The sequence below is a fragment of the Lemur catta genome, chromosome 1 (assembly GCF_020740605.2).
Source record: "Lemur catta isolate mLemCat1 chromosome 1, mLemCat1.pri, whole genome shotgun sequence".
Classification (NCBI taxonomy): domain Eukaryota; kingdom Metazoa; phylum Chordata; class Mammalia; order Primates; family Lemuridae; genus Lemur; species Lemur catta.
In genome coordinates this window covers 221,102,918-221,129,653 of record NC_059128.1, presented here as the reverse complement: position 1 = coordinate 221,129,653, position 26,736 = coordinate 221,102,918, and the positions used below count along the sequence as shown (strand labels likewise).

The following is a 26,736-nucleotide window of genomic DNA, read 5'->3' as shown; positions in this document are numbered from 1 at the left end:
CGTCTTAAAAGCCAGTTAATAAGTCAAACCAAACTGTCTGCTCATATTCACTCCTTAATTCTGATTTGAAAAACTGGAATTATTAAAACTATGCCCTCTTTGGCTTTATGAGATTCCTAAATTAAATCTACCCTAAAGAATAAGGATTTGCCACCATTTCTTGGAGAGAACAGTACAGGCTTTGAGAGCTATTCTAGATGAGGAGGTCCAAAAACACAAGTTAAAAACCTCCCTCGACGATGACTCTGAAACTACAAACTGTTTTGGAAGTGTGGATTTTTGTCCTTGTTTCCAAAGACTGTTGACTGAAAATAGTGTACAGTTATAAATATATTATGATTATAAGCATATGAAAAATATGAACATGTGAATAAAGGCAGAAGATACAGTAAAAATGAAAAATAATATTGTGTTTAAAGTGGATGATTTTTCAAGAATTTCCTTTAAGTTCCTGTTATATTGTTATCACAATAAAAAGGAAGATACAGCATTCATATTAGTAGATAATGTTCTTATGCTATACAGTGTTCCAGAATATCAATAGTCCATAACAACTCCCACACCCACTTTTAGGACACAACCCTTGACCTGGAGCCTGTCTTCATGTAAGACAATTTATTTTTCCCTGGAGAACATTACCAAACATCTGCCCACATAAAGGCTCAGTTGCCTTTTTCTCCCCACCCACACAGTTTTGTAAGGGTTCCCTTCCTTTTCCCTCTCAACTTGGCATCTCACCAAACAAAAAGGCTGTGTGTCACTCACAGTGAGAAAGTCTGTAAAAATCCTAACTTCAACTAATCTCAGCACTGATCCCTCCGTGGGCAATCCAGTAGCTTAGGCTTCTCTGTCCAGCAGGGCCTCCTTACACCCTTCCTTTGTTTCTCACTTTTAAGACAATTAAAATAGGCAAAATAAAACATTTTTCAAATATATGATGACTCAGAGCTCTCCCCAAAAACACCCGTGGTGCAGACCATTCAACAGTAATAATAACAGCAGCAACAGGGCGCTTCGCTGAGTGCTCCAGAGGGAGCACTATGCTAAACCCATTTCTGAGGCACTGAGCACCCCTCCTCAAACCTCTGTCTGGCACCCTTGGCCATTACTTTTTAAAATTTACTTATACGAAAAGTCTCATTTAAGCCTCTGAACATGCCTGTGAGAAATAAATTCAACAAAGACACTGAGCTGCTGAGAGATGGAGTAACCTGCCCAGGCCTGAGCTAGGGACAGAGCCAGGGCCAGAACCCAGAAAAGCCAACCCGATCCGTGATCTTTGCACTGCTACAGGCCACCCTGAAGTCTAAATAAACCATCTACAAATAGTTATTGCCAATGGTTTCCTAGACAACAGGATAGAAGAAAAGGCTAAAACTCAACAGAATTTGGAAAAATCTGCCCCCTCCCCAAAATGTGATACTTTCCAGTGCAGCCAGATGCACATCCACCCTTTGACTTTGCAAGGATTCTACCAGAATAATATTCTACTAGAATATTATATGACAAAATCAAATAGAATTTGCCGACAGGAAAAGAATGCGTTTTCCTAATAGTAGCACTTTTCTTGAGCAACTTGCATTAACTAGGGAACAAATCTACCAGCATCCTCCTAGAAGAAACAATAACATTATTCAAAATAGCCAAAAGCTGGAAACAACCCAAATGTTCACTGGATAAACAAAATGTGGAAGCCAGGCACGGTGGCTCACACCTGTAATCCTAGCACTTTAAGAGGCCAAGGCAAGAGGATCACTTGAGGCCAGGAGTTCAAGACCAGCCTGAGCAACATAGTGAGACCTTATCTCTACAAAAATATAAAACATAGCCAGGCATGGTGGCACATCCCTGTAGTCCCAGTTACTTGGGAGGCTGAGGCAGAAGGATCACCTGAGTCCAGGAGTTTGAGGTTGCAGTGAGCTACGATGATGTCACTGTACTAGCCCAGGCAACAGAGTGAGGCATTATTTCAAAAAAAAACAAAACAAAATGGGTTATGTACAACACAATGAAATATTATTCAGTCTAAAAAGGAATGAAATTTTGACACATCCTAAAGTGTGGATGAACTTTGAAAACATTATGCTAAATGAATTAAGTCGAACATCAAAGGACAAATACTGAGAGATTCAATACAGTAGGTACCCAAACTAGCCACATTCATAGAGTCAGAAAGTAGAATACAGATGATCAGGGGCTGAGGGTAAGGTGGAATGAGGAGCTATTGTTCAATGGGTATAGATTTTCTGTTTGGGATGATGAAAAAGTTCTGAAAATAGACAGTGGAGATGCCTACACAATATTGTGAATGTACTTAATGCCACTGAACTGGACACTTAAAAATGGCTAAAATGGTAAATGTTATACATATTTTACCACAATTTTAAAAAATAGCAAAAATACTCCCTTCACCCCGGGGGCCCTGTAGTCTGCTTCCCGAGGTCCGAGCCTCACCACACCTTTACGGTCTCCTCCTGCCTCTGATCCCAGCCCGGCCTGGCTCGCGTTCCCATTAGTAACACGTCCCGGCCCCACCGTGGCTTTCCTGAGCCGGCATCCAGCTGTCTCCCAGGGCAACTCACCGGGCCGCAGGCTCAGGGTGATCTCCTGCGGCGTCATCTGAATGACGTCCGTGCCCGCGGAGCCGGAGCCCTTGCTGCTGAGAGGCAGGCTGCGCAGGACGCGGGTGCTGCTGGCTGGGCTCTCCATCTCGCCTCCGCAGCCGTTTCCAACGAGGTTTGCCCTCAAGTCACACCGAGAGGTGACAGACCGGGGGCTGCCGAAGTCCTAGGCAGGGAAACAGAGGGAGAGAGCAGGGGGCGGTCAGGGTGTCTCCCCAGAACATCGCAGGTGGCAGGCGCGTCACTACCTGGTTGCCCTTCAACCTTCAATGTCTCTACATTCCATTTTCATTGCCTGAAAATGGCAGGGATGAAATGAGCACCCCTGTCCTGAATACCTCACCAAGCATTATCAGGATTGACTGGACAGGGAAGCATTTTGTAAATTGTAAACACATAATAAATGTTTGGTTTCATTCTTATTTTGATGGTCAGAATACTCCTAACTGCATACATGATTAGCAAGAGAAAGAAACTGAAACAGTCAAAAGTTGTAGAGCTAAAAATTTTTTAAAAGATGACATATGTGAAATCCTCACTTGGGCATTCAAGAGTTAACTCTTGAGCTGTTTTTCGTCATCTTTCGCAGGCCTTGGATCCCTCACAGAGGCACAACCACTCTGGAGAACAATGAGGCAGCAGAGTCTGAGCCATTGACCCAGTGGCCTACTCCTAGAGCTCTATTACAAGAAAATAGTTGAGAAGAAGGAAAAACTCTATAAGATATATATTACAGTATTATTTATAACGTAATCTTATAAACTTGTAAACCTAAGTGCTTAAACCATAATAAAAATATGGTACATCACTTCAATAGATGATACAGTCATAACAAACAATTATGGAGATTGAGCAGAAATTTCAAAACACTTATACTAAGGAAAAAAAACAAGAAAACTAAATTGTATCTGTATTAGGATTCAAAAGAAAAATAGGGTGTTACATTAGAGGGACTAAAATACTTTTGGTTTTGTGCCATACACATTGACAAGAAAAATCTTTATTTTCTTAAGTTGGATTTGGGAGAAAGCGGAACATCATAGTGCCCGAACCTAATTTGGGGCACCAAGAGGTTAAGATATTAATTTAAAAATAAAACAACATATTTTGTTGTAAGTATGGAGCCTCTAAGTGTTGGTCATTTCCAGCAAAGGGGTTTTTAATGGCAAAGCACACCCAGGCTGCTCTTCTGTCTGAACACCCTTTCACTGATGGATGTGGGCGATAAGATCACCTCCCCCAGCTGGTCGGATGCCAGTGCTGCACTGTATAATCCTCGTAATGGCTGGAGGATTAGGGCGCTGATCTCTTCCTCTCCCCTCTGTGACACTTTGCCAGAAAGATGAGTCAGTGTCCCTTGATCACTGTGGTAGAAGCCAGGCTGCTGGCAGAGGCACAAAAATCAGAAGGACTAACCTTTCATCAAGGTCTCAGATGCCCCAGGCCTGGTCAATGCCCTTTACAATCTTTACAAAATTCAAGACCAAGAAGTCAAGAATGCTTTGCAGTATCCAGGGATATTGTCCTGGGCCTATGTGATAGTTTTTTATTTGTTTTCTGGTTTTATTTATTTATTTAAATAGTGGAATCATTTTTTACTTTGTGCACCGAACCCCTGGGGATCTTGCCTGTCAACAACCTTGAGGACTACATTGGAAGTATAAGTGGTGCCATAAACACTCGTTATGGAAGAAGATTAGAAAAATGATTATTCTGGTCTTAGATTTCAAAGCTAAGGTTTCCAAATGCGGTTCCAGGTGGTCAAGTTAGACTCTGATGTAGCAGTTCTAATGAAGAGTGAGAAAAGCACAGGGGTGGGGGAAAGGAGAGGTATTGAGGGCCCCAAAAGTATTGGTCTGCTGTCTTGAGCTGTCCGAAGTAGAGGTCTAATTAGCCTAAAGGGCTCAGGGCCTCACCTGCCCAGAGCTTACTCAGCTAGGGAATTTCCTAATGTCTTGCTGGCAAACAGGCCCAGCTCCTTCTGAGGAGCTGACTGCACTTGGCCCAGTCCTGATTGTCAAGGCCTGTCTTGATCAGTCCAGTGCACAGCCCTGCCACAAGGTCAGCAATGAAAGCATCTTCAGTCTCCCTGTAGTGATGGGAACCCCTGATACCTCTCCCATTGGTCTGGGCCAGCTTAAACTCTGGACTAGACTAGGTCACAGACTGAATCTGCTCCACCCAAGCGGGAGGCAGTTGCATGGTTCCTCTTCCATGGCCTCAGCAATTCACCTTGGGTTGGTCATTGAGCTCATTCTCTACTGCTAGGATACCTGCACTAGCAGGAAACTTCATCCAAGCTTCCCAACATCCAGCTCAAAGAGATTTTTGATAGACACTACCAGTCACTGATGAAGGACTTGTACAGAGCTACCTGCTGGTCAGGGAAGATGTACCTGCTGGGACCATCAGGAGACTTAAAGCCCAGATCATACTTCCCAGACCTGAAGAACTCTTAGGCAGCCATGTCCAATCACACAGCCTTAGTATCACTGGCTTCCCCAGCTGAACTCGTTAGCAGCTCTGGGGCTCCTTTATTCTCTAGGACGTTAGGAGCAAAGCCCTCTTCATGCCCTTCATTGGTAGCAGCTTTCCTGAATTTCTCCTTAATAACATTTTTAGGTTGTGATAAACCTCAGCACCAATGCACACGAGGCCTTCCTGAAGTTCACTGCTGCACCAGCGAGGATCATGGACTGTGTCCTGGTCGCCAGCGTGAGAACCACCATTGATCACATTAAAGCTGCAACTTGCAGGGTGACTTCAGAAGTGCTGAGCAAGTCAGCAATGTGATGGTACAAGGCAGTCCCCTTCTCAGCAGCTGCAGCTTTATGGACAGCAAGGTACACCCCATATGTCACACATACCCATAAATTCATTCTCAGTGCTAACCATGTCTATCATCAGTATGTCAAAGTTCAGTTTCTTGCTACCTGGGGCAGTTCCAATGATTTTATTGATGAACTCAATGGCCTTTGAGAAATCTTTGCCTACATTTCAAGTCTTATCATTGTCCCAGAGCTCTAGGGCCTCAGAGCTACCAGGTGAGGAACTGCTGGGTATGATACATCTTAAGAACCTTTCGAGAGCAAGGCAGCTATACCTCAACGGTGGGATTCCCTTAAGAGCTAAAGATCTCTTCTGGCACAGAGTCCAAAAATAGCCACGATTAATTTCTAGCCATAGGTTCTTTTTGCCCACAAAAGGGACAGAGAGTGCTGCAGACACAAGCCCAAGAGCTTCACCTCTGTTCCTCTGGGCTCCTTTCTAGATACTGAATTTTGAACAAGGACACATGCATATTTAAAGAGAGGAAATCAAAACCAGGGGCATATCTTCTGATGTTTATGACCACCTAGGCACACAAACATTATAAATCAAGAAAATGTCTCAATACCTACATTTCTAAGCTCCAAATTCAATGAACACAGATGCCTCAAATTATAAACCCTTGGAGAAAAGGAAGACTCATGATTAAGAAAATCCTCGTCACATGAATGACATCCTGATGCCAGATGTCCTAAGAGCTTCAGATCCCAGAGACCCAACACCTGGACCCTCCACCAGGTGTCAGAACATGGCATGTTCCAAGGGGAAGGGCCCCTGAATGCATCACCTGGTGCCAGCCCCTGGCTTGTACAGGTGAAGTCACAGGTTCACATGCCTAAGTTCATGCCTATTTTCACCCAAGAAGTTTGAGTTCATCTGGTCTCAGCCTCCTGGGCCCAAGTTCAGCGCTCTTTGCAGCATCCGCCTCCCCTCTCAGCCAAGGCCACTGCTGAGTTCTGCAACAAGAAACGAAGTCTGGGCCTACAGATCCCATCCCTCTGAATGTGGTATTTCTTTGCCACTCCAAATGCAGAGATTTTCCTGCCACCTATCAAACTCAAGGGATAAATATCCTCTGATGCAGAGAAACAGGTATGGAGGTGCCCCAACCCCCATGAAGGAGAGCGAGGGACTTCATCTCAACACAGAAAAATGGAAACTAGCTTCAGGGTTGGGTTCTAATGGGCCATGGCACAATTGCCTGCCGGTGCCCCAGGCTTCCATGCTGAAAGAGGTTTCAGTACACAAAGCATTTCTCTGTGGTCTCCAGAAATGCCATCATCAAACTCTCCAAAGGACTCATAGGAGTAACAACGTTACAGGCAAGCTACCAAGAGAAGCAAAAGAATGGAAACAGGAACATGAAGTGTCCTCTGCAGCTTTCAGTCACTATGTGGTAATAACATAAAAATGAAAAGGGGAAAGTTCCAAATTTAGATAGTGGGGGTTTTTTGTTTGTTTTTGAGACAGGATCTCACTCTGTCACCCTGGCTAGAACACAGCGGCATCATCATAGCTCACTGCAACCTCAAACTCCTGGACTCAAGCAATCCTCCTGCCTCAGCTTCCCGAGTACTTGGGACTGCAGGTGCAGAGCACCACGCCTGGCTAATTTTTCTAATTTCTGTAGAGACAGGGGTCTGATTCTTGCTCAGGGTGGTCTTCAACTCCTGGCCTCAAGCAATACTCCCGCCTCAGTCTCCCAGAGTGCTAGGATTATAGGCGTGAGCCACCATGCCTGGCCCAGTAGTTTTAGTTTGTTACAGCACTAGTGATTATATCTTGTAAGCCACCTGCTCTACTCCCTCCATCACCTGCGGAATGGAGGATGCAGCGAGGTTTGCTGTTTGCACTGTAGCAGCCAACTCCCCAGACATTTTGCTAGTCAAAACCTCCCTCCCTGCAGTGGAGGCTGGTGCTCAGCAGGCACTCAGCGGTCCAGCAACACTGCCAGTGCACTCAGTTCCTCGTCTGTGCCACACCAGTCGTTACATCATTTGAATACCACTCTGCCTACTGTTGCTGACAGCTAACAAGGTGGGGGCAGTTTTGGGGGGAGAAGGACAGATTTTTTGTTTGTTTCTGAAACATGGTGGAAGAGTTGAGAAACTGTAGGCCCTTCAGGAAGAGGACTCCAGCAGGAAGGGAGGCAGCCAGGCCCAGTAAAAAGGGAAGAAACAAGCTGGAGGACAGGCAGAGAGCCCAGGTGGAGAAGTGGGCACAGGCGGAGAGCTGGCTGCTCCCTGAGGCTCACCTTTCTCACTGAGAGTCAGCCGGGCCGGGCCCTCTTACCAGCCACGGCTGCAGCCCCAGCCTGGCTGAACCCTTGTGGATTTGAGAAGGTGACTGATGATAACCCAAAATTCGTGTTGTGTGACAGCAACACACTGCCGTGTATACCCTGCTGGGGGATGGAGAAAGTCCTCTGCCAGTTTTCAATCAGCTCATTTAATTCACTGAACAAATATTTATGAAGCATCCACAATAGGCCAAGAGTATTCCTTTCATTTGGTCTGACCACAAAGAGAGGTTCTCTTAAAGAATCTATAGTTTATTGTCATCGGGACCAAATGCTGACTTTTTTCTCGTTTCTTCCCCAACTCAAAGGAAAATATACATAATGTCTTCTCTACTTTCCCAGGCACCATAACTTCCCAGAAGGCCAGTCAGCCCAGCCTGCTTCCAGCCTCTCATCTCCCACTTCCAACCCTGCTGGTCCCTTCATTTCTTCTCCGCATCCATCTCCAAGGGCGAAGACCGCTCACCCAGCCCAGGCCTCACCAGTCCTCTCTCACACCTGACCCCGACCCCACAGCCGCTCATCCACACACCATGGGCCTGGTGTTCTTCTCCCCACGGGATTTCAGCTTCACAGTGGGGGCCTTGCCTATCCTCACTCTTCTCCCAGGTGTTACAGCACTTGGTGCTGCCCCACCACATTACCTCAGGGAGTCTCACTTTCACACCCGGAACCACCTTCCTCCCCACTTCCTCCAGCCCGAGGGCAACCCCTCTGTCTGCCTCAGCCGGCTCTCTCACTTCCCCAGTAGGAAACACCAATGTCTCCGCCCTGCCCACTTCTCCCAAACCACTGTCCTCCAGCAAGCCACCCTGGCACAAGTTGTCCTTTCTTCCTTCGCACACAGCTAGAGCAAGACTCCCAGTTCTCACTGCACTTAGGTGTAGCAACTGACTGGGTTTTAGACAACAAAATGCAAGTGGAAGGAATGTGGGCTACCCCTAGGCCTTGCCTTCAATGATCCACACACTCTCCCATGCACCATCCTCCTTACAGCTGGCTGGGCTGTGACATTTATAATCCTAGGGGAGAAACAAAATTTCCATTTTAAAAACAGTGGGCAAAATAGATAACAAACTGCTGGAGTTTGTTGTTTTAAGGTGTGCTGTACAAACAGCACCAGAAGAGTTCAAGTTGGCTGAGAAGCAAGCTAGCTGGAGCAAGGTTGGGGTGTGCCACGGGACCGGGGCAGGGGAGCGTGGAGAGGGGAGGACATCCTGGTCTCAGAGCAGGGGAGAGTCTGGCCACTCTGGACATGAAGGCAGAGGGTAAGTCTGCAGCCCCCAGGCAAACCCCAGTTAGGAAACAAAGGCACAAGAGCCAGGGTTAATAGGCCACAGAGAAGACCAGGTGGAGGGAACCAGCATGATGTTCCACAAGGGAGGCGGTGAGGAAGGACAGGTGCTGATACCTGTGGGAGAACAGTGCCAGGAGGGGTGGAATTAGGTACGGTACGTGGGGTGTCAAATGCAGAGGTAAGGAGTCCCCTGTGCCCACCTCAAGTAAAATAAGGAAGTCATTATGGGATCTAGAGCAGGGGAATTTCCAGGTAATGTGTTCTGGGATTAATCCACGGTGATGTGAACTAAAATAAAATCTTAAGGCTTCCCCCACACACCAACTGAATGGACTGCTTCTCAGCCGTGAGGATACCCTAAAACTTAGTCGCTGGCCATGAGAAGGGAGGTCAGACACACCTCATCATGCCCCTTCCCTTCTTGGAGATATCCTTTATAACTCATTAACAGGCCTAAGGCTATGCAAGACAAACCCACAGGTCCTCCATTTACACAACAAATTTATAGCTTGTCTCTGATTAACAGACTTCTTTATCTTAACTTACAAGATCCATGCCTTAGACAAAGCTTCATTTCTTTGACCAATTACAAGTCAAAGAGTCCTTAAACCCACCTATAACCTGCAAGCCTCTCCTGTCCCTTAGAGATGTCCCACCTTTACGGGCCAAACCAATGTATGCCTTCCATGTATTGATTTATGACTTTACCCTGTCTCCCTGAGATGTATAAAACCAAACTGTAACCCAACCACAGCAAGTCCACTTGCTCAAGGCTTCTTGGGTGTGGCTCCAGGCCATGGTCCTCAAACTTGGCTCAGAATAAACCCCTTTAAATTATTTTGCAGAGTCTGGCTTCTACTCCAGTGACAGTGGTATGCAGAGACAAGGCAGGCAGGCGGAGCAGAATCCACAAGGGACCTGGCCCTCCCTGGCCATCAGTGGGGCACCAGTCTCAGCATATCCACACATCTTACACTCTTGACAATACCTCACCTCCATGGTTGGTCAAAACCATTCCTGAACTCTCCGAGCCCAGCTCCCTGAAACACACTGGCACCCGGGGAAAGTTCACTCCTAAAGAAGATGGGGAGCTGCATTCCAGTGCAGGGATCAGAGGAAGTTCTGCAGCCCAGAATGAGGTGCCATATAAGCACAGCGGGAGTCCAGTGGGCTAGACAGGGAACCCAAGTGTGGGCTGGGCAACAATATGCCTCGGGATAACTTCATTTACTACCCACATCCAGAAGTGAGACCTGAGGAAGTACTAGCACAAGAAAGGAAGAGACTTAAGTAGACAATGGAGCCTGCCTCCCAGATCCACTGCTCACATTCCACTAGAAAATACCCATGAATGGCAGCAGCAGTTTGCTGAATACTCATTCAGTCCTGCAGGAGGCTCAGCTAATTAGCCCCATGCACAAGCCCTCTCATGCCCTGATCTCATTCCACACTCCCAGTAACGCTGGAGGGTGGGAACTGTCATCTTCATTTTACACACCAAGAAAGCAAATCATGGCAAAGCTGAGATTTAAACTTTGGCTTTCTAACTCTGTCTTTTTAAATTGTCAAATATGAATTCCTGCCAGATTCTTGGCTGGATACTGGGTATGCCAGCATGAATAAGACAGTTTAGTTTCTCAAGAAAATGACAATTTTGTTGGTAACACGCATGAAAATGAATTAACACAGAAAGGTTATAAGTGCTAAGAAGGAGTACAGCGTACGGGGAGACAGAGAGGTGGTCATGGCCTGCACAGAGTAGACACTCAATGAATAGCCACCCAGACAAATCCTTCAACCAATACTTAACTGAGCAGCTACTATATGCTACGTATCATTCTGGGTGCTGGGGTTGCAGTAATGGAGAAAACAGATAAAACTCCTGCCCCTAACATTCTGGTGGAGGGAGCTTACATTCTCATATCAATGGACAGATGAATGGACAGACAGATGGATGGATAGAGGGAGGGAGGGAGGGAGGGATGGATGGATAGAGAGTTGGATGGACAAGTGTGTCTGAGGGGAATCCAGGAACGTCTTCAAAGAACAGATGAGGTTGAATTGATTCTTAAAAACTGGAAGACAAGGTGTTAGTCGAGGGGAGGAGGAAAAAGCCGGGAAGGCCTCCAGGAAAAAGGAGCAGGAGAAATCCTGAGGGTGTTCATCAGGCAGGGCTCTCTAGGGATCTTGGAGTGGTTCCCTCTGGCTAAAGTATTGGGAGTGGGCAAGAGATGACCGCAGGGAAGAAGGTAGGGGCCATAGAACTTGGATGTCCTGCAGGGTACAGGGAACCAAAGAAAGGTTTTAAAGAAGGTACATAATAAAGACACTGCAATTAAGCACAGACACAATTAAGGGTTTGGAAAGATTCCTCTCTCAAAGTAACTTGTTTAGTAATTTTACTCCTTACTGTCAAAAGTTCTAGAGAGGCAGTATAGTCTAGAGGGAAGACCTTGGGCCCAGAAGTCCAAGCAGCCAGATTCAATCCCCAGCTTTGGCCACTTGTGTGCCCTTTAACGAGTCACTTTACCTCTCTGGGCCTCAGATTTTCATCAATAAAACACATGTATTACCACCTACCTGACAGAGCTGTTGTAAGGATCAGAGATACTGTGCCATGTACAAAGTGTGTGGCATCTAGTAGGTCCCACATGATCATTTTTAGCCATCACAGGTTAAAGGATCCCCTAGACCTGAGGCTGCCATGATGGAGAAGACCCCAGCCTCCCGGGACCTGTGTCGTGGTCCTCCTGCCAGGGACAGCACACTGAGTTGCAGACTGAGCCAGTCCAAAACAGCAAGTCTTGGGTTCTTTTAAAAATAACTTTAATGGTGCACTTGCACAGGGAGAGTTTGTGCCCCATGGTTCTAACAATAGTTTAGAAAAGTGATCCAGAAATTTCCTTCAAGACAGAAAGTATAGGAATTGATCATTTCCTGATCAGCCCTCCAAGCCCTGATATTTGCTTTCCTTTACAATATCAAATATGCCTAGTATTACCCCAACCTTACAATCTTATAGGGGCTAAAGAAACACCAGCCATTATTTTTAAATAAAATCATTCCACAAAGGCCAATTCCTAACATTCATTCTTAAATAAGCCACACTCAGATGACCAGCATCCACCAACACGCCACCCACCCAGGCATGTTTTGAATCGTTATGAAACAAACTCAATTCACAAGCTCAGGTCTTTTGGAGTTCTTATACCAAAGATCAGAAAACTATAGAAGAGTCCTACTTGGTTCATACACAAAAGAGAAGGAAAGCCTGAACAGGATTAAACATTCATCACTATCAAGAGACCCAACTTATCCTTTCATAAGCTTGCATCTGTCATCACCCTGGGTAGAAAGGGAAGAGGCGGTATGCAGGAGCTACAAAGGCCTTTTCAGTACAGTGAGTCTGTGTGCTGTGGTGTAGCCACCTCCCCTACCAGAACACCCACAACACTCCTTCCCTTCCTCCTCCCCTCCCCCACCCACATACCTCTTTGGAGCACCAGGCGCATTTTGGGTGGATTAGCAGACATTCCTCACAGGAGGTGGCACTTCCACTAGTGCATATGTTGAGACCTTCAAAGCAAGATAAAGATGTACCAATTAGTTCCTGCCTATAAACCCTACTGATGAGGCGTTTGAATGGGCAGGGGTAGGGGTGGGGAAATTACTTCCTTCTTTAACAGATCTCTCTGAGGCTGAAGGGTGCAGGCCCCAATTCTAACTGCAGGTTAAGGCTCATTTGCTGAGGCTGAACATTGAGTTTCTGAAGCATCCACTTGTGTTTTCAACTCCCATTTCTTCTGCTGGGCCCACTTGGATTCCCATATCTTTCCCCCATACTCAGAAAATCCTTCCTCATTGAGGAAGAACAAGGCCCCTTTACACTTAGTCTGCCCAAAATGACAAAAATAGCACAAGAAAAGAAAAGGAAAAAGAACAGATTGGTTTCATTCAGGCATTAAAAAAAAAAAATCCTAAATCACATACTATCACATCAAAATCCACAGCATACTGAAAAAAGCCAGCACATCCCTTAAAAAAGAATGTATCCCAAGAATACAACATTGAGTTAAGATAAAGGAAATTCATTGATTCAACATCATTAGTAGGTCGATAAGAAAAACTGTATCAGTGCCTCAGCAAGTAATGGAAAAGCTTTTGATAAAAGTCAAAACCTATCCCTGATAAAAGATCAAAGATTAGAAGGAAACTGCTTTATCATCGTAACGGTTACTTATTTCAAACCTAGGCCAGTCCTACACCACCCACCCCATTAATCTGGGAGGCATCTCCCGGGCAGGCTCACCTGTGGTGGTGAGGTTAAGTCCGCTGCCCTCTGTCCTTCCCAACCGTGTCCCCCCATCCCCACCCCGCCTACTCACTGCCTACCCACCCCACCAACAGCACAAGTGTCCTTGGTGAAATGTACCATCCCTTTCTTTTCCTTCCTCTCTCAAATATCCAGAACAGATTACTTTTGACCAAGAGCAAAACTTGTTGGTCATTCATTTTCTGTGAATGAAAATGACTCTACTTGGCCCTCATAGCACTAAAAGACCCATTGGTTTCTCCCAGTCATTGCTTTGACTATAAAGAGAGAGGCACAGTGGATGGATGGAAAGAAGAGAAACCTAGGGCCACCTAGCCCTAGGAAGAGGGTTCAGATCTTAAGAGAAAAAAAGAGTCAAAAAGATTTTTTAAAAGAGAGAGAGAGAGAGAGAGAGGCTGGGCATGGTGGATCACGCCTATAATCCCAGCACTTTGGGAGGCTAAGGCAGGAGGATCACTTGAGCTCAGGAGTTCAAGACCAGCCTGGGCAACATAGACCCAACCTCTATAAAACATAAAAACTATCTGGTCATGGTGGTGCACACCTGGAGTCCCAGCTACTCTGGGAGGCTGAGCTAGGAGGATTGCTTAAGCCCAGGAGTCCAAAGCTGCAATGAGCTATGATTGTACTACTGCACTCCAGCCTGGGTGACAGAGTGAGACCCTGTCTCTAAAAAAAAAGAGAGAGTGGAGGAAAAAATATAGGAAGGTGGGAAGTTGTTCCCTAGTTCCACTAAATACCATAAAAACATTTATCATAAAACAATCAACACCGTTTCTATACTTAGAATGAACGATCTGAATATGAAATCAAGAAAGCAATGCCATTTACAATAGCAAAAAAAACCATAAACAAAAAAAAACTGAGTAATAAATTTAAGGAAGGAGGTGAAAGATCTGTACACTGAAAACTATAAAACATTGATGAAAGAAATTGAAGAAGATCCTCAGAGATGGAAAGATAACCTGTGCTCATGGTTTGAAAGAATTAATATTGTTAAAATGTGTATGCTATCAAAAGTAATCTACAGATTCAATTGCAATCCCTATCAAAATTCTAATGGCATTTTTCACAGCAATCGAAAAAACAGTCCTAAAAGTTGCATGGAGCCACAGAAAATTTATATGGAACCCTGAATAGGCAAAACAACCTCAGCAAAAAGAATAAAGCTGGAGGCCTCTATTACTTGATTTCAAAATATACTACAAAGCTATAGTAATCAAAACAGCAGGGTGCTGGCATAAAAAACAGACATATAGACCCCTAGAACAGAATAAAGAGCCTGGCAAAAAATCGATGCATTTATAGTCAACTGATCTGCAACAAAGGTGCCAAGAACACACAATGGGGAAAAGGTAGTTTCTTCAATCAATGGTGGTGGGACAATCAGATATACACATGCAGAAGAATGAAATTGGGCCCTTACTTCATACTATACAAAAAAATCAACTCAATATGGACTAAAAACTTAAACGTTAAGTCCAGAAACTGCAACACTACCAGAAGAAAACATAGGGGAAAAACTTCTTGATGTCGGTCGGGGCAATGATTTTCTGGATATTACCCCAAAAGCACAGGCAACAAAAACAAAAAATAGACAAATGGGATTGTATTGAATTTCTGCACAGCAAAAGAATCAATCAACAGAGTGAAGAGACAACCTAAGGTATGGGAGAGAATATTTGCAAACCATACATCTGATAAGGGGTTAATATCCAAGACACAGAAGGAACTCAACAAACAATAATTCAAGCTAAAAATGAGCAAAGGACCTAATAAACATTTCTCAAAAGAAGTCATACAAGTGGCTAACAGGTATATAAAATAATACTATTCTGCCTTAAAGGAAATCCCGTCATTTGAGAAAACATGGATGAACCTGGAGGACATTATGCTAAGTGAAATAAGCCAGGCACAGAAAGGTGTTATCTCACTTTTATGTGAAATCTGAAAAAAGTGGAACTCACGAAAACAGAGTAGAATGGTGGTTGCCAGGGGGTGGTAGGGGTGGGGTGGGCAATGAGGAGACGTCGGTCAGAGGGTACAAAGTTTTAGTTAGACAGGATGAATAAGTTCTGGGGATCTAATGTACAGAATGGTGACTACAGTTAATAATAATGTATTGTATAGTTGAACACTGCTAAGGGAGTTGATCTTAAATACTCTCACCACACCAAAAAAGATAACTATGTGAGGTGATGGATGTGTTATTTAGCTTGATTGCAGTAATCATTTCAAAAGTATACATATAACAAAACATGTTATACACTGTAAATACATATAATTTTTGTCAACTATACCTCTATACAGCTGGAAAAATAAAGTAAAATTTAAAAAAATAAAAGAGAAGAAGTGCCAAAATGGAGGCAAAAAAGGATATCTTGAAAGTCTAACGTTTCCCCAATTTGCTAATTTTAACTCCCTGCTTCTTCTTTATCACTAGCAGTAAAAACCCAGAGAAATCGTAAATGGCGAAAAGAGCTGACCGGGCAGAGTAGAGGTGTCGGGGGCAGCTAGGAAGCTGCATGTGTCATCCCAAGGACATCAGAAAGAAGAAATACCCTTGGGATAAGAATGGTAGGTGAGACACAAGTTAGGGGGCACGGGGGACTGGCAGGACCTGAGAGGCTGGGAAGAAACGAAGGGAGGATTCGGGAGCCCACCAGGGGCAAGAACAATGGTTTCCCCCAGCTGGAAGCCCCAACCCTGAACCCCAGTCCCCTCCTCCCCACCAGCACTTGCCCTGTTGGGTGTCATCTACCTCACACCCAGGGAACTGGGGCCCAGTGCAGGCCCTCACCAGACACATCTCCCTGCCAGGCCTGGAGCAGGACCTCCTGGTGCTGCGGGACCCACCCACCGTGTGTGACCTCACTTCAGCAGGAAGAGCCATCCCAGATCCCAGCATGGACCAAGGTCTCAGGACAGAATCCCCTGGGAACCTGGGCCTGCCTGCACCTGCTCTCACTGACAACCTTCTAATTGTAAAAGGAATCCGCTCACTTAATGATTTTCTAATAAGCACTTTAAAACACGAGCATGTGCAGGAAAAGAATTGTAAAATGCCAGTTCTGTTTTTTGGTCAAATCCCTTTACCTGTCAGAAACCACTATCTGAGGGGGGAAAATCAAATCTAGAAAGAAAGTTATTTTCTTCCTCCTTTCTTCAACCTTATCAAACACAAACTCAGGCCTTTGTCGTAAATCATTTTCTTTGACATATAAAATCATGGAGTTGTAGCACCATGGAGCTAGCAGTGTTTTAAGATGAGCTAGTCAAGTCACCTCATTTTACTGATGTGAGAAGACAAGAGTATGTGAATTGAAACAAGGAGCCCTAACTACAAGAAAGTGGGCAGAAGGGGCCCTGACCAGCAAGTACTGACACGGGGTGCCTGACTGGTGATTCCTGTGCCACCCCAGACGCAGGGCCGGTGGGACCCGCTGAGCTCCGGGGTCCTCTGGAGGAGCTCTGACAGCTCCTTCGTCAGAAAAGAATTGGAGGTTGGAGGCCTCATTTAGGATTCTGCTCAAAGCCACACAGGTTCACAAACAATGCTTTCTAATTACCAGAACCTCATCCCTGAGCTCTGGGAACCTGGGCCGGGGGTCTAGGGCTGAGAACAATAAGGGTTCCTCAGTTCTGACCCAGACCAGACTGGGTTCTAGCATTCTGGGCCACCAGCCTAAAAGATCTTAGAAGCAATACTGAAGAGGCTCAAAGGATATGACAGTCAATATGTGATGAAAACATATTGAACAATTGTAAAAGTTTAAGTTATACCACATTACTAATTCTTTCTATTATTATTAAATATTCACATGCTATAGTAAAGTAGTTTGACTGCACTCAAAATGATTGCCCTAAAATCAGGTTGCTTTTGGGACAAATTCAAATTTAAAAAAACTCTGCCCTAAGCACATCCTAAATGCTGAGCGCTGGACTAGGAGATGCCAGAGATGCTCAAGTGAATGACCCAGGCCCTGCTGCCTGGGAGCTCACAGTGTGCCAGGTACCAGGTGGCAGACAGGAACTCCAGGATCCCAAACCATAGGCTGTGTGCTGATACATGTCATAGTGCCAGAGTCACTCCCTTTGGCAGCTCTCTCATCTCTCTACCTATTAATATTTCAGAGTTTGTATTTGGTTAGATGAGTCACTTGGCACCAAAAAGCATTTTGAAAAGGAAGGAAGCAATGAATAAAAATGTAAGCAATGGAGTTCACAAATGTCAGAGTGTTGTATCTAGGTCACAGAGTCAGGTGCTAGTAGCCCAGACGATGGCCACATCTCATCTTGGTTGCTGTTTGCATAGTGACTATGCAGCCCAACCTCAAGTCTCCCTAGCCCTTTTCCTTCCTTTCCTGAAGCCTGGGGTTTATTGCAAACTGTAACCTAAAACTATGTTCTCCTTCCAAAAGTCATTGACTCACCCCTCTCTTTCATCAATCATATCCAGGCAGCCACCATGTCCGGCCAATCATTCCTTCAAGATGTACGGAATGTTTTTCCTAATCCAGTGCTTCCTGCCTGCCCGCACCAGCCCCAACAGCCCAAGCTGGGTCCTCCCATCTAGAGCCCTGCCATAGCCTCCTGGCTGGCCTCCCTCCTTCCAGCCTCTCCCCACTTCTGTCCACCCAACATGGCCAAGGTCAGATGACTACTGAAGCATACATCTGCACTTGGAATTTCCTGATTCAAAATATTTAGTGGAATAAGAGAAGTGAGTTCAGAACTGGGTACCAAGCTGGAATGGCCTTTCTGGCTTGAAGGTAGCAAGGCCCTGGAATGCTTCTCCCCATGTCCTGAATAATTGTAAAAAAATTTCAGCCATACAGCATTACTAATTCTACTACTATTCATAGATTTGTCACACAATAGACAAAAAATTTCCAGTATAGAATCTAGCAACTGGTCATGTCCAAACGTTACCATGAGATGCCAATATGCCCTAGAAAGGTTTTATTTCATCAGTTCCCATCTTAGACTGCCCTTCTGAACATCAGACATCTGCAGATACCCAACAATATCAGCTCTACAGATGTGACTTCTATTTTTAAAGCACCAATTCACACAATAGAATACTATGCAGCTATAAAAAAAGAATGAGCATATTCTCTGTATATTGATATGAAGCTTACCCTGATATTTTGCTAAGTTAAAAATACAAAGCAAGATACAACGTGTTTAGTGCTGCCTTTGAATAAAAATGGGGGAGGGATATTTGTAATATAGGCACAAAAACACTCTGGAGTCTATAGCCATACCACCCTGAATGCACTTGATCTCATCTGACCTCAGAAGCTAAGCAGGGTCGGGCCTGGTTAGTTCTTGGATGGGAGAAACACTCTGGGTACATAAGAAACCTGACAGGGATAATCTGTATAGGAAAGCGGGGCAGGGAAAGGTAATACCCTGGGCTAATGGGCAAGAAGAAAGGAAGAGAGACAGTCTCACTGTGTACTAGTTGTACCTTTGACAATTACATGACTATATTACCTCTTCAAAAATTAATTTTAAAAAAGGCACTTGATTACTTCTATGGTCTTCCTCCCAAAACTCCTGTCTAATCATGGGGAGAAAATATCAGACAAATCCTAACAGTAGGATAGTCTACAAAATACCTGACCAGTACTCCTGAAAACTGTCAAGGTCATCAAAAACAAAGACAAGACTGAGAAACTGTTACAGCCTGAGGAACCCAAAGAGACACGACAACTCAATGTTTTGTGATACCCTAGATGGGATCCTAGAACAGAAAAAGGACATTAGGTAAAAACTAAGGACATCTAAGTAACTGATGGACTTTAGTTAATAATAATATATCAATACGGTTCATTAATTATAACAAATGTATCATGGGTCATTGAATATGAAATGTCCAATTTCAAATCAATTATTATATCTCAAACAAGAATAATACAGTTAATCAAAGTATGCGCCTAAACCATTGACACAGTTTTGCCATCTCGACGGTAGCTTGTTTATGCCAGCAGTGAAGAAGCCTGGAGAGTGAGTGACAATGAAATCATGAAAGGTGTTTTCCACAGCTTGTTGGGAATTGAATATTTTTCCTTGCAAGAAGTGGTCCAAAGCCTGGAAGAAGTGGTAGTCAGTTGGTGCAAGGTCTGGTGAATACGGTGGATGACAGAGTTTCCAAGTCCAGCCTCTGTAGTTTGAGCGACAGGTGGACCAGTGTTGTCTTGCAAGGGGATTGACCTGTCTCTATTGACCAATCTCAGCTGCTTAATCGCAAGTGTCCTCATCATTTCATCCAACTGGTTGCCATAGACATCTGCTGTAATCAACTGACCAAGTTTCATAAAGCTGTAGTGGATAATATCAGCACTGGACCACCAGACAGACACCAATAGCTTTTTTTGATGAATATTCGGTTTTGGACTGTTTCAGCACTTCTTTATCCAACCATTGTGCCCAATGCTTGCAATTGTCAAAAAGAATCCATTTTTCATCACACCTAACAATACGGTGTAGAAATGGGTTTGTCTTTATGTTGTGACAGCAAAGAAAGGCAAGCTTCAAGAGAATTTCTCTTCTGACATTCATTTAATTCATGCAGTACCCATCTATCCAGCTTCTATACCTTGCTGATTTGTTTCAAATGGTTCAATATTTTTGGAATAGTAATGTCAAACTTTGCTGCTAATTCATACATAGGTTGAAATGGATTCGCTTCCACAACAGCTTTCAGCTCATCATTATCCACCTTGGTCTCAGGTCACCCACATGGCTCATTTTCAACATCAAAATCACCAGAATGGAGCTTCTCAAACCATCAATGTACTGTTCATTCATTAGCCACATCCTTCCCAAACACTTTGTTGATATTTTGAGCTGTCTGAGCAGCGTTGGTTCCACGACAGAACTCATTCATATTACAAAATAATACGAGTTTTTGATTTATCCATGATTTCACAAAAATTGCTCTTAAAAAAATGTGAAAGATAATCACAAACCAAACCATGTGTTTGAAAGAATGAGGATGTATCTTCACAATAAAAATAAAACAAGAAGCATCGGGGATATCAACTGTCAAACTTAGTACTTAAGGAAATCACACATTTCATACTTTATAACCTAAATTATATATGATGTTAATAATAGGCAAAACTGGTTCTGGGGTATATGGGAACTCTTTATACTATCTGCTCAATTTTTCTGTAAATCTAAAACTGTTCTAAATTTTTAGGAAGTTTTTTTTAAGGTCATTGAAACCATGGGGCAAGGAAAGGGACCAGTTGAGTACCAAGCATTGTGGCTATGTCAGAGGCCTAAAGGTAAGTGAGACCAGGACCATGCACCAGGTAGCAGGTGAGACAGACTCACTGCAGCTCCTCTAACAGAATGTGCCAGGAGAGCAAGGGAAGGAGGGGCCAATTCTGCTCCACCCAAGGGATGCAAGGGAGGAGGGGACATCTGGCCAGGAATTAAAAAGGATTTATATTATACCGTCATTTGCCAGCTATAATGACCTTGGGCAAGTTACTTAACCCTTCCAGGCCTCAGCTTCCTCATTCAGACAATTCAGAGTGGACCAAATAGCCTCTATCTCCCATCAATATCAGCTCAAAAATTCTTGACACATTCCAATGGGGTCTCTTTTTCTCCCAGGATATTCCTTCCTAACAAGCCACATGCATAGCCCCCGACTTCAAAGCTACCTGTAGAAGGCGGCAGGGAGGTGAGGATGGGATGTGTTCCCCTGCAGCCCCCCAATTACCAAGACTCATGTTCATCCATTATTCATTCAACAAATATGTGTCAGGCACTGTTCTAGGCACGGAGGATACAGTGATGAATAAAGCCAACAAAACTCCCTTACTCACGGAACTTACAGCCTGGTTAGAGAAGAATTCTAGCTGAGCAAGACAGACAATGATCGAAGTAAGTAGGTAGATTAGGTGGTGATAAGTGCTCCAGAGAAAAATCAAGGAAAGGAGATAGGAAGAATGTAGGGAGGAGGTTGCAGCTTTAGTTGGGAGTGGCCAGGGAAAACTTGGCTGAGCAAGAGACACTGAGAACAGGCTTGAGGGGTGGAGGAGGCCGGCCATGCAGCTGTCTGGGAGGAGAGTATTCCAGGCAGACAGGAAGGGCCTGCGGTGGGAACATGGCCTGGACACTGGAAGGACAGTGGGAGGCCCGTGTTGCTGGAGTGAAAAACACAACGGGAAAGTGATGAGGGAAAGTAAGGGAAGAAGGGGGAGAGTTCCTAGCACCTGGCAGGACACTGTCAAGACTCTGGGAAGCCACTGGAGGGTTTTAAGCAGAGTGACATGATCTGACTTGAGTTTTAACAGGATCATGAGTGTGAGCTGAGAATAATTAAAGGAAATGTTAGGCAGGGATCAAATCTGCAGGTGGCAGATACAGGCCAGGAGGGTGGTTCCTAGGGATGAAGAAGCCCGGGACCAATCAGGTGAAGGGACTGCAGGAAAACACAGAACACCTGACAATCATGTATATCAATCATCTGGTAACATCCCACACCTCCCAAAAGCCTCCCCTGACCACGCCAATAAAAGGAAACCACCTGGGAGTCCTTAACATCTTTCTCCACTAATGCTGACTAGCCTGTTCCCCTCTCTGGAAAGTATTTTCATTTTGTGTAGCTTCCTTCTTTTCTACAATGACAGCTGTTTGTGTGGAATTGCTTCCTGTCTGTGGTCACCTGTTGCACCTGCCCTGCTTGCGATTCTTCCAAGCAAGGAGCCAGAGAACCAGGACAACATTCTCTTTCAAAAACCCAACCCTGACAGGGAACAAGGGCAGAAGTAGGTCCCAGCTCCATAAGAGACAAGCAACCACCTTTGAAATCTCTGGCAGGGGTAGGAAGGAATGAGGTAAGGAGAGGGCGGGCCACATGACAGTGCCCTCTAGGAATTAGCCACAGGGGACAGGTCAAGCCTGTCCTGGAGCAAACTGTTCACCACAGGCCTAGGAATCACGCCCAGCACTCAACAGAAGCAAGACGAAGCCTCACAACCAAATGGGCACCTATAAATAAAGTGATCCTTTACATTTACAAAGGCCATTAATCCCATTCCAACTGGAAAGCAGGAAAACAAACTATGGCAGTCGGCTTTCCAAAGCCCTCACTCCAGCCAACTGAAAATACCTGTGAAAAGTGACCCTATCCCATTAACCTATCTGCACACTGCTGTGTACAAGGGACCCTGTATTTAAGTACCGTGTAATTGTCCCACGTAGCTGATATCGTTAAAACTTCTCAGAATATTTCTATGGCCAGGCTGAAGAAGAAAAAGTGGTTACCAGGGCAGTTGGGCACAAAGGGCCTTTTGCCAAACTACTTAGATATTTTAATTCCCTGTTGCCTCAGTAGCTAAATAAGCATGGAGAACAAGCAGGAGAGGAATACTAATTAGAGCTAATTAGACCCTGCCCTCTTCAGCCTTAATCCCCTTTATAAAAAGCCCCCCTGTCTCAAGGATGATGGAGTTAAAATGTAAATCCATAGGGTAAACAGCACTCTACAAACCAAGCCCACTGTTTGCATTTCATTGTCTTGTCAGTCCTAAACCTGAGCCTGGTTACCTAAAGAGAGCTGCAGGCCCACCAAATTCCAACAGTCCCATCACAGACCACAGGAAATGGGGGGATGGGGAGGGGAAGGGTGCTGCCAACAGGAGTCCACTGAATAAAATAAAGGGCTCCCTTAGGATTTAGAGCATTCCAATTTGCAGGGCATTCACTAAAAGAACATTACATCGCTTTAAAAAAAAAAAAAGTATGAAGCAAACATGATTCCAGTCATGCAGCAGGATCTAGACCATGTTCCTCCCTCTGTCTTAGAGAGCAAGGGCAGTGTGGAAAGGCCTCACTCCAGCGAGACCCCTGGTTTTGTGGGAAGACCACATCCTAGGGTCCCGGTCCCATCTGGAGGTTCTTGGCGGAGCAACAATAAGGAGAACTGGAGATATCTCTGGGTGGGAGGAGGTTGTCGGCTGGCCAGAGACTTGTTTCAAACAATCCCCTTAAACTTAAGGTCTGTTGCCTGCAGGAACCAGGACAGAGATGAAAGTGTGGTTGAAGCAACAGATAGGGCAACTTGGCCACTGGTGCAGGGACACCAGTCAGGCATGGCCCTGAAGGTCACCTCTTTCTTTTTTTCTGGGTAACTTAGTTTTTTCTTTCAAATCATGTTTCTAGTAGCAAGGGGGAAACAAGCCTTGAATAAAGTACCTACAGTAATTCAAGAAAAAAAGAAGAGGAAGAAAAGGAAAAAGAATGTTTGAAGTTGGCTTAGCAACAGTGGGAAACTAGGAGAAATCCCACAGACAGGAGTCAGTGCCTTCTAACCTAGAGAGGCTCCAGGGCACTAGAGGGAGGTGGCAAGTCTGGGGGCAGTGGTCCTGCCTGCTCTCACACCACTCTGGCTCCTCAGTGGGGGCTGGCTGAGCTCTATAGGAAATGGCAGAAGATAAACCTGTGGTCACAGAGAAGGGCAATGGAAAAAGGCAACCCGGAAGGAGTTGTAAATAAACCACCATGGCCCAATGCTTTCTCCCTACCCCAGCTGAGTCATGTAGGACAAAGGGCACTTGGACCAAAAAGCCAGGTCCCTGGTCCACCACTGCCAACTCATTTCACCCTCTTGAGCCCATCTGGAAAATGGAGATCATTGTGAGGATGTACATAATAAACTCTGAAAAAGAGAAATCACATTGCAAATGGAAAATAATGCATTTTTAAAGTCCTTTGCAACTGGAAATATTTGTGTTTTTATTGGAACCACAGAGTGTTAAACTGGAGGGGAACTGAAAAGCCATCTCCTTTAGCAGTTCCCAAACTTGTGGATTTCACAGAACACTACCATTTAAAAACAAGACACAAGAAACAAACAGAAAAAGAGAAGGGGAAATTAATATAGGATTGTCTAATTTTTTTATTTTGCCAAAAATAAAAAACTACCACCTACCATCACCAAAAAAAGTATTAAAAGAACATTTTCCCACCAAAAAATAAAACGGCCATAATTTCAAACCAAAGGACAGCCCTTGTCAAGCAGGGGGCCTTTGACAACGACGTATTCCTGCGTGTGATAACAGGCTACATCTTCCTCTCTGCATTTCCCTGGGGCCCATGAAAACATCAGTGATGGGCACTGGTTGCCAGATGGGCATTCGGAATCCACTGATCTAATCCCAGCACTGGAGTGATTATTCTCCCATAAAAAAAAACTTTGCTACAGTATTAAGTTTGAATTAGGGCCTGAACGAACTTTTTGTTTGCGCAGACCCCTCCTCCGCACTCAGACATAAACTCCCACTGCCTTCATGTAAATGAGACGCCGTGGGGGGAGCGGTCCTCCCCTCCCGCAGCCAGGCAACCACTTGGCTCACAGGAGCCACCAAGTGTCTCGGGCTTGCATGTGAATAGAGTACCCCAACACACAATTATTTCCTAAGGGAAAGGACGAAAGGAGAAAATTTGCACCAAACAAGGGTGTCCTTCCCCCGGGGCCTCCTAACTGCTACGTCCAACCCTCTCTCAGCTCTGAAAACTTAAAGCAGGTAACTGAGGGCTCTTCCCACAGCCGCCAGCCCACGGCAGTGTCGGGCAAAGCACTCCCCGCAGCCCCGTCCTCTGCTCCAGAATCCTCTCCTCTTAGGGAGCGTGAGGCTCGGAGTGTCCTGGAGGGGCTGGGACTGGAGGCGTTGCCTGCGGGCGCCTTCGGGACACTCCCGAAATGTAAATCGCCGGATGAAGTCTTTAGAAATCTGATGGGCAAGTTCCAGGAGAGGCCGTGGCTCGGGACGCGGGTCTCCCTCGGGTTTGCGGCGGCTTGGGGGAGGGCGCGGGAGTAGCACCCTTAAAAGAAGGCGGCTGGCCTTGGCGCGGTGAGACTCTAGGATTCGCTGTGGGGCCCAGTGTACCCGCAGTTCCGGGGGACGAGCCCTCCGGAGTCGCAGTGGCCCCACGCCATAGCTCCAGAGAGCGCTCCGGGGCTTAAGCCTCCCACTGCCTTTAGCTTCCCCGGACCCGGGCACCGGCGGCATCACTGCGCGCCTCCCAGCGGCCCGCCCGCCCCCGGCCGGCCACAAGGGCCGCTTTGTGCCCGCGAATGCAGGGCCCCGGCCCCAAAGCAGGGCTGGCGGGGGCCCTCCCCGCGCCCTGGGCGCGGGCGCTCGCGGGCTAGGTCAGCAGACGGGCCAGGCTGTTTACACAGGAAGGGAAGGCTCCTCCTCACTCCGGGAGGGGACCGGAGATGGCCAACAGCTCGGCGGGGCTACAGCGGGCTGCGTGCACCGGGTGGCTCACGCAGTTTGGAAGCGTCCCGCGCGGCTGTCCTCCAGCTGGGGACTCACCAGGGAGTGCCCCGAAGGCGCCCTCCGCCCTCGGGCAACGCCTCCAGTCCCAGCCCTCCGAGACGCCTGCAGGCGGCTGCGTGCGCGACAAAGTTTCTGTACAGTTGGCGGCGCGGCGCCCGGCGCGACTTACCTGTGAGCCGGGGCACTAGTGCGCAAAGCCCGAGGAGGCAGGCGTACAGGGGCGCCGGGGCCCGAAGCATGGTGGGGTGCCGGCTCAGCGGCGGCTCGGGCGCTGCACTCCGCGGGGGCCGAGGGCGGGGGGCGGCAGCCGCATGCCCCGCGCGCAGCCAGGGGTCACGGCGCCCGCGGCTGGGCGGGAGGCGGTGGCGGCTGCGCTGGCCCGCGCTCCGCCGCCACCATCCCTCCCGGACCGCTCACAGCCGAGTCCCGGGCCCACCGCTGCCCCGGCTGGCCGGCAGGGACGCCGGGGCGCCGCCGCTCGGGACGTCCCCGCCGGGCGGCTCTGGGCAGGGGAGGGGCTGGCCCCGCGCTGCGGCCGCGACTTGTGCTCGGAGAAGCGCCCCGCGCCGAGGCTCCCCTGCGCGCCGGCACACTCGGCCCTTCGCCTCCGCCCCTTCCCTTCCTCCCCCAGGCCCGCCAGGCTCCACTTTCCTCCCCTTCTTTCTCCTCCCCTTCGCTCCCCTGCCAGGCCCCCGCCCGGCCGCCAGACGGTCAGTTCACGGCGAGGCGGGGTGGGGCGGGGCGAGCTCTGGGCCGGGCCAGCTCCTCCCCGCGCGGGGACCGGCTGGGGACAGGAGGCCCGACGGCGCCCAGGTGGAAGTCGCTTCCGGCGCACTTGTGGGGTGGGGAGTTCGCAAAAACGGGGAAGGGGCCCGTTCCGGTTTCTCGGCAGCCTGTAGCTACGGGAAAGGGGCGGGGCACGCTCCGTTCGGCGAGCCGAGATTGCCCGGGCCAAGGGCGGTGGCTGAGGGAGAGCAGGTATCCTGGGATCCGGCCGTGACCGTCTCTCGTCCTCTCAAAGCCGTGCAGCCGGCCGGGCCCTCGCC

General features: G+C 46.7%; 1 protein-coding gene across 1 annotated transcript in view; it reads right to left on the bottom strand.

Annotated features, from left to right (window-relative positions):
• Positions 1–26,032, bottom strand: part of ITGB5 (integrin subunit beta 5) — a 106,206-nt gene extending 80,174 nt beyond the window's left edge. Inside the window, exons 1-3 of the mRNA XM_045540108.1 lie at positions 25,860–26,032; positions 12,537–12,622; positions 2,583–2,787 (exon numbers count right to left, since the gene is read on the bottom strand). Of these exons, the coding sequence (XP_045396064.1) occupies positions 2,583–2,787; positions 12,537–12,622; positions 25,860–25,929 (361 nt within the window). The 5' untranslated portion in view covers positions 25,930–26,032. The remainder of the gene's footprint in view (positions 1–2,582; positions 2,788–12,536; positions 12,623–25,859) is intronic.
• Between the last annotated feature and the right edge of the window lie 704 nt (positions 26,033–26,736).